The 8,618-nt window shown below is 38.2% G+C and overlaps 1 protein-coding gene across 1 annotated transcript; it reads right to left on the bottom strand.

Moving 5' to 3' along the window:
- Positions 1 to 288: 288 nt before the first annotated feature.
- Positions 289 to 8,310, bottom strand: LOC112165429 (phototropin-1). The gene is given in 25 exon segments (XM_024301929.2): positions 289 to 562; positions 645 to 752; positions 943 to 1,083; positions 1,346 to 1,458; positions 2,070 to 2,121; positions 2,223 to 2,345; positions 2,576 to 2,682; positions 2,855 to 2,904; positions 3,072 to 3,175; positions 3,314 to 3,394; positions 3,538 to 3,622; positions 3,736 to 3,812; positions 4,051 to 4,076; positions 4,079 to 4,139; positions 4,217 to 4,276; positions 4,370 to 4,474; positions 4,636 to 4,685; positions 4,766 to 4,872; positions 5,060 to 5,130; positions 5,220 to 5,448; positions 5,541 to 5,838; positions 6,334 to 6,425; positions 7,168 to 7,350; positions 7,442 to 7,925; positions 7,928 to 8,310. Coding segments are annotated over 24 exon segments (3,084 nt in total). The 5' UTR covers positions 8,208 to 8,310; the 3' UTR covers positions 289 to 562; positions 645 to 647.
- Between the last annotated feature and the right edge of the window lie 308 nt (positions 8,311 to 8,618).

Here is an 8,618-nt window from a genome sequence, read left to right as displayed (position 1 = left end):
GGGAGTTGGATCCCTAGTTCACAAAGGATCGAACAAACTTTCCAACTCATGAGAGGAGGCTGTTATGTTTACGGGAAAAACCAAAAATGTTAGATTAATGACAACGTTAAATGGTTTAGGGTATAAAAAGATGATGTGGACTCTTGTAACCATTGGATTACCTAAAAGGTTAAGATTTTATGAAATTTACTAACTTCACGCAATCCTCACTTTAGAAGAGCCGAATCCCTGGTGCACCATATACATAGTTCTTTGAAAAATTGCATAGAAGTAAAGAAGCTGAGCCATGATGAACAAACAAGATGAATAATGGAATTCATTTACCAACAAAATTTTTTAAGATTACAAACCCTACATACATTGATTACAGAAACATTACAACTTTGCAGATTAAAACCCTCAAGCAGGGTCCATCTACAAACTGGAAACAATCTCCATCTACAAGCGAATCAATGGGACCTTAATTCTTCAACAACATGATGAGCTTTCTCCAGAGCCTATTCTTATGATTTCCGGAACGAGATGCAGTTGATCAAGTACTCAAATGTGCAGCAGAGAGTCCCTAATTTAGAAAGCAAGCAAGTATTTATAATCCTGACAAAAACTTAGTTCTTAAAAAACACCAGAAGGGGAAGGAATAGTACCTTTTAGAAGATATTTGTTTGTAGATCTTGCATCTCAGGATCCACAAGCTTAGCACCCTTTTCAGCTTCAGTTGTCCCGACGAGAGGAGCATCGAGTTGGGGAGGGCTCTGCGCATTAATAAAAGCTCTTCAGTATAAGTTGAAACCCTTCAAATGCAATAGCTGGAGTACATAAATTGAAACATGAGGAAAGTGTAATCCCATTGAACTTTTCAGATTTATAGCCATGATTTCAATTCACATATATGATATCCTTTATACTATATGCATAGCCAACTTGCAGGGTTTCAAGATTTACCATGCAGCGAACTAGAGCCCAGTTGACACCCCGAAAGAAAGGGTGACGCTTAATTTCGCTTGCCCCTTCCTGAGACCCCAATCTGTTTCTGGGATCACGATGCAACAACCGATACATTAACTGTTTTGCTTGGAGACTTGCCTGCATCAGGACAGAAATTTTAAGTTCATGATATTATATTGAACTTAGCATTGTAGTATAATATCATGGTAAGAACTAAGAAGAAAAAAATGTTGATGTTCTTTGCATCAACTTCTGTTGAATCACACTTCATAAGATCCTAATGACTCCTCCGAAGATGCAACATGCAAAGATTTGTAAATACATGTTGAGATGCACATGATAATCCAGAATTAGACATGCAAAAGAATGCACATTCATATAGCTAGAGTGAAGATCTCACCGGTATACTTCCTGGAAATTTGAGATCCTTGTGAAGAATATTGGCGAACGTCTTTTGCCTTGTCTTTCCCCTAAATGGTGTATATCCATAGAGCATTTCATATATAAGAATACCTGAAAAAAAAAAGAAAAAAAAAAGGCGCAGTTGATTAGCAAAGATGGTAGATGTCAAGTGACTAGCTTAAATGTCAGTCTCGCATATGGTTGCACTGCAGCGAATGCTATTAAATTGACCTTTACCAACGTACGAAGTATCGTGGTTTTGCCGGCGAAATATATATATATATATATATATATATATATATATATATCATTATTTTAAATTCACTTTAATTTGTGACAGATTTCTGTCCTCATTAAGACGTCCCCATGAAACATAAGTGGTCGTTATATATCATTATTCAAATTCACTTCTGCCGACAAAAGTTCATCGACATAAAGGGCCAACAAATTTTTGTCGGCACTAGGAACTTTGCCCAATGATGTTCTATTTGGCAAAAGCTGCCAATGAAAAATTGACGCAACTTCGCCAAACGAGTGGTTTACAAAATTTTGGTGATGAATCATTCATCGGTGAAAATGTGTTCTTTTTTCATGGTTAGTTTAAAATTCAATAATCTGATGCACATACTTGAAAAGGTAAGACGCACTAATAATTGGGAGATGAATTAATATGTTTCTTAGAGGTAGAAACAAGAAAGGAATTCAGAATTGAGTGAAATTACCAAGAGCCCACCAGTCTACTGCACTAGAATGGCCAGCTCCAGTTATGATTTCCTACAAGAAGTGGGAAAGAAATAATTAAGCAGTCAATATAAGCAACAGATAACCAAGGAACTGTTGAGAAACTTCAAAAAACAATGTTAACAGTGTCAAACCGGAGCGATGTACTCTTCCGTGCCAACAAAAGAATTTGATGCTCTCATTGGTTCAGCCATGAAGATTGGATTCTGTTGACCTTTGTGATGCCTTTTCTTTTCGTTTATGGTAGGAATTAAAAGCTGAAAGAACCAGATAATAACCCTGTTTGTTAAAAACTAGCCTAGAAGATTAAAGGGTAACTAGTTCCAAGCATCAGCTTGTTAATTTTCAAGCCAGTTACTCGGAAATACTAAAGATGGAGGAGAAATGAGTTACTGCTATGCAAACAAAACAAAGAAATATGTTGTTGCTCTCTCTATTTCGGAATAATAACAAAGAATTTTGCTTTCTAGTTTCTTTGGTGGGATACCTGTGGTTTGCAAGATGTCAAACACGATAAATCAAAATCGGTCAGGGTTACGTGCCCACTGCTCTGAAGTAAAACATTTTCAGGCTTCAAATCCCTGTAAATTATCCCTACAAGTAAAGGAAGCAGAAGCCTCTCAAAATATTAGGTCATGATGCCTCAACAAATTTAAACAATTAAATTGCTATGTGAGGAATATATAGAATTCCATTCTCACTTCATTTCCTCAATTGATTGGAAATGTTATATAATAAATAAATATGAATGATGCAAACAATTTACCTTGACAGTGAAGATACTCCAAGGCAACAACTACCTCTGCAATATAAAATCTACAATCGCCAACAACAAAACAGATCAACGAGTCATTTGCTAGAGAATACAAATAAACAATTGAACTGCGAGGGTATTTGAACCCGCAATTGCTGCTCCAATTATCACAACAAACTTCAAGTTGTTGGTATCTGCATTACTATTACTTTTAATTTGGGTAATTTACCTCACTGAATCTTCCTTCAGGACCTTCGTTGGTTGGCTGTCCAAAAGTAGGAAGAGTTCTCCACCAGGGTAGTAATCAGTGATCAGGCAAACATGTGTTTTGGTCTGCAAAGTATTATATATACATGGTGAAGTTTGAACAAATAGATAAGTAAACGATGACAACAATGAAAAATGATGATTCATCCGGTTATAATTAGTAAGTTATGACTTTTCACATGGGATTATTTTAGAGTTTCTGACCTGAAACGAAGCATACAATGCAGGAAGAAAAGGGTGATCCAACATGTCGAGGATTTCTCTCTCCGCACAAGCTCTGTGCACCTGCAAGAAAGGAATGAAAAGACTTCAGTAAATAGAAATGGAAGTGGCACATTCCATTCATTACTGACATTAAAATCTGACTCCTCATGATAAGGACAATAAGGTAGGAAGACACATAAAATGAGTTCCCAACTTTTAAATACCTTGTTCCTATTGAGCATGATACCCTTATCCATAGCCTTCATGGCGTAGTACTGATCAGTTCCACACAATTGGACCAAATGCACACTGACATTGAATATTTCCAAAAGATAGTTCAAGTAAGTAGAATCTAAGTTAAGATTCCTCAATTTCCATAGACTACTTCAAACTTGAAGTATAAAACTGTTTAACATACGAACCTGCCAGTATCACCAGATCCCAAGGGCCTTATAGGCTTAAAATGTTTCAATCCTATCTGTTCTCCACTGTCTAGAATCTGCAATATCAAGAGTTACTTCGATCAGCAATCTATCATGATATAGTTTTAAGAAAAACAACAGAACAAATCCCTAATACTTGAAGATAGAAAAGAAAAATTTTAGAGATGAGTCTATGTTATGTTTCCATGAACCAGTATTAATAGACACTGAACAAATTAAACCAATCTTTTCCCATGGCAGTTTATAAAAATTTTATTCGACAATACCATACATATATAATTGAACAATTAATACCTTTTGAATAGCTCTCCAAGGGGGCTGTCCCTTCTATGAGGCTTTGGATGAACGACCTTCGAATGATTCATCCATAAATCTTCTGGTTTCTGCAGTTAGAGAAAACTTCTGTCAAATTTTTAAACCTTTAGATTTTACAAACGGTAGATTTAGAAAGTGGAATTACCATATTGGCATCTGGAAGTTCTCTTGCCGCCTCATCAACATTAACTGCAGTCTCTTTGACCTGCGTAACGAACCAACCAAACAATTTAAGGAAAAGAACATTCAATATTTATGATCACAATCATCTGAAAAGTGCACAATGTATCTTCCATACCAGTTTTTCACTCTCTTTTGCTGTAGCTTCAGGAATAGAGTTATGCAGAGGCTCAATGTGCTGACTGCCATCAAGTTGTACTCCAATAAAATACTGTACTTCTCCCTGTTTACATAAACAAGTAGAATGGCAAATCAGTTCCTTAATCTTTTCTATTCTGGTAATTGTCTAATTTGAAATTTTATTATACCCTTTTAAAATAGCTTGCATTCAACAGTAACATTGATTTTGTAATGTAATAAAGAATATGTGAGGAGATATATTACCTTTTGATCACGCATAGGCTGCAGATGAAAGACATTCCAGAATTTTTTGCCTGGATTGAGTACAAAGAGACTTTAGCTAAGTACACAATCACTGAGCTTTATGGACTTAACCTTTACAGGAGAAACATACCGCTTTTCGTGTAATTGATGAGTTGTACAGTCACGTCAGTCTGGTTGTCAATTGCCTCTCTTATTTTTTTCACAGTTACTGGATCAGTCTCAGGTCCTTGAAGGAATCTACAAAATCCAAACAAACAAGAGTTTAGCATTTCATTAAGGTTTGAACGCATCAGTGAGCACTATTACACTAACTAGTAACTACTTCTTGATGCAATGAACCAATTTTAGATGTTGGAGTTTCAAATTACTATCAAATTGATCTTAGTTCCATTTTCAATTACTTAAAGTTTATAGTGAAGCAAACCTGCAATTTCTTCCCAATATTTCCTCGCGGCTGTACTCCGTTAGCTCTAAGAAGCTATCGGATGCAAATATCTGAAATACAGACATTCAAAGACATTACATTCTTTTCTTGTTACATCCTGCATTCTCATCTCGATTGCAAAATTCAAATGAAATCTTACAATGGGATTATCAGGCAGCCTTGGATCAGTAATGACAAAGTTTTTCTCTATACGTTCCAGCGTCGTAGCAAGATCCATACCCTTCCTCATTTCCTTCTTCCTCGCTTTATCTTCAAGACTCATAGGTCCCTCATCATTGTCACTGTCATCACGGACATTCTCAGAATCTCCAAAGTTGTCAAATGTATCATCATCGGTTTGGCTTTGAGTTTGACTTTTCCGAATAACCCTGAAGCATATAACACAGTTGTTAAGCTACATATATATATGCATGATCATTTAATTTTCAGCAGTTACTTATAAGAAGAAGCGAAACGATACCCCATGAAAGAGCGCCGTCTAGATTTCTTCTGTTTCTTTTCAGGAACCTCATTGATACACTGCATTGAGATTTTAGCATCCCCAAGTGAGTTACGTCTAGGTGGTGCCACATTCTCTGAGTTTCTCCTAGGCAAACTCTCGGAGTTTCTCCTCGCAAGAGCTTCTATTACCTCCTCTCCCCTACCGCCACCTCCGGACTTTCTAAAGGGACGATTTGTCGATTCACCAAGTGACCTCGGTCTCCTCACTGCTTGCACAAGCTCAGTTACTGAATGTGTAGCCATCTCTTTCTGACGAGCTGCAACAAAGAACACTTTTCTGTTAGCTCAAATATATATAGCTTAATGGAACTTGTTCTTTCCTTTCTAAGTGTCACAACGTAGATGCAAAGAAAAAAATATTACGAAATTGAACTATCAACCTAAGCAATTAACAATATCAAAGTCAATGTATGAAAAATTTATGCCGATCTATATAATTAAATCGATCCTCAATTCTTAATTTTAGAGAAATTCGTTTACAATATATTAACATGTCAATACATAAAATAGATTAGCTCAATATTAAAATAAACTAAATCTATGTGTTGGTAGAAAAATTCGATACAAATATAGTTTGCTCTATTTATGGAAATAGACAACAGTAGAAAATTGATCTACTACTATAAATTTGGTCCATTTTTGATATACTGATACATCATACATTAATGTGCCGTGATTTATATGCCCACAGCATATAATTAATAAGCTGGAGTGCTGGACCATGTACGTGGCGTATATAGTAAATACCATACCATCATATCGAATGAGAGATTCAGGCAATCCATTGGGGCGCAGCATCTTATCCTTGGACCCCTCAGTGTGCTTGCTCACCTCCACTTGCATTCTGCCACGTCAGCAACACAAAATACAAAAAACCAACTTATATCATTATAAGAATCCAAAATTGACCCAATCAATTAACTATAATTGCGAAAAAATCCAGATTTAATTTCCAACACAATACAACAGTAACAGTTCCTCTGTCTGTCATGTCCATCACCGCCACCCCTGGAACCTCCGAATTCCAATCACAATCCCCATTGGACAGTTGGGCAGCCCCCGTCCCCAGTGAATTAGGGAATAGTGAGATGAACAATTATTAGAGCTCTCTTTTCTTTTGGTGTGGGGTATTATTATTGTAATGTACATGTCCATGACTCTGTGTTTCTAGGGCACATGTGGTGTTTCAGTTTCACTACCCCACATCTACGCAACAATTAGACAATTACAACCGGGAGTATGACATTATTAAAATCACCGATAAGTAGTTGTATATTGTTTTTCTGATAATAATTGATCGTATAACATGTACATCGTTATATCAAACCCAGCGTAATTAATGAAAACTGAGAAATTATTGTGAGAAAGTGTTTGAAACATTGTTATCCATATTAAATCTCTTCATTTACTTAATTTAAAATTTCTAAACTATAACACCAGTGATGTAATTGCGTACATATATAACATTTTTCTTTTCTAAAATCAGTGTCTTATATTTTGTCGGTCGGTCGTGGTGCAAAAATTTCAGATTAAAAAAATTGAAAAACTTATATATCCCAATATCACATTCAAAAAAAGAAACTTACCCAATGAATTTGAGGACCTTCCCAGTTTCGTCCTTGATAGGAGCAATAGTAAGTAAATTCCAAAAAGGGGTCCCATCTTTCTTATAATTCAACAACCGACCGCAATAGCTCGTGTTCTTCTGCAAAGCCTCCCTCAGCTGCGCCACGTCGTCCGGGTCCGTATCCGCTCCCTGCAAAAACCGGCTGCACACCCAAATTGTCAAAATTACCCTCCCACAGACCGTTATTACCGTTACGAAATTAACAAAACAGTAAATTCCCCATCTACACCTACCAGTTCCTGCCGATGACCTCCTTGGAGGTGTACCCGGTCATCTTGAAAAACCCGGCGCTGGCGTACATGATCGGGTAATCGGGTTTGGTAGCATCCGACACCACGAACGTCTGCTGAAACGTCGACAGCACGTTCTTCAAGTCCTCCGAAGCTCTCGGAAACCCTTTTCCTCCTCCTCCGCCGCCGCCGTCGTCAGACAACTCCCCGGAGCTCCGGACCGAGTTGTTGGAGTTTCTTCTGGAGGTACCCGGTTTGTGGCTCGGGTCTTCGGGTCCGCCCGAGTTCCGGGTGGTCACTCCCTGCGGCTTCCCCGTCTCCGTGTCCGTCTTCAGAACCAATCCCCACTCGGCGGCCCTCTGCGCGGCGTCGCTCTGCTCCGGCGTTGGCTTGTCGTTGACCGAGGCGGAGATGGTCTGCTGGATGAGCGGCGGGGATTGCTGGGACTGTTTGGAAGGCTTGGACGGCGGCGGTGGAGTTGGGGGAAGTCCTTGAGGGCCATCCATGAGGTGATGGTGCCGTCGCCGTCGCGGCCGGACTTGGAGGAGGCGTTTGGTGGCGGGTCGGGTTTGGGGTCACGTGGGTCGATCCAGGTATTCCAGGAGGCGGGTTGGGAAGGTCGGAAGGGTGGGGGGCTGGTGGGTCGGGTGGAGGAGGAGGGGTTGAAGACTTCGAGGGAGCCGCGGGAGTCTCTTGGGAGTGGGGGAATGAGTGAGGCTGGCGTTTCGGAATGTTCGTCTTCCATTTCTGATCTTCTTCTTCTCTGCATGAGTATGGGAAAATTAGCCACAATAATTTATTAGGGAATCCAACAGTCTATAGGGTCTGGTGTGTGTTCTAAGAATTCGAAAAATGCTCTTAATTATATATCGATAAAAGTTGGTATGCATGGTATGTTACCTATTTTCATAAATTATTATGTAATTATCCTAATATTACATATATTGTTGTCGACCCAACTTGGATCAAAAATTTATTAAAAATTACCCGTGTTTAAGTTATCTATAGATAGATTCTCGCACATATTATATGGTTAGATTGACAGTCTCTTATTACATATTTTTTGTAGACTTGAAAAAAAAAATTATTACAACTCACTCAAGCATTTTAACTCATTATTATTATATGAAGAAATATCTAGCATTCACACACGACTACATTCTCATTCACCAAGCATAAT

Source organism: Rosa chinensis, chromosome 5 (genome assembly GCF_002994745.2).
Source record: "Rosa chinensis cultivar Old Blush chromosome 5, RchiOBHm-V2, whole genome shotgun sequence".
NCBI lineage: Eukaryota > Viridiplantae > Streptophyta > Magnoliopsida > Rosales > Rosaceae > Rosa > Rosa chinensis.
Note: the sequence above shows the minus strand (reverse complement) of the source record. Positions and strands in the feature narration are given on the sequence as shown.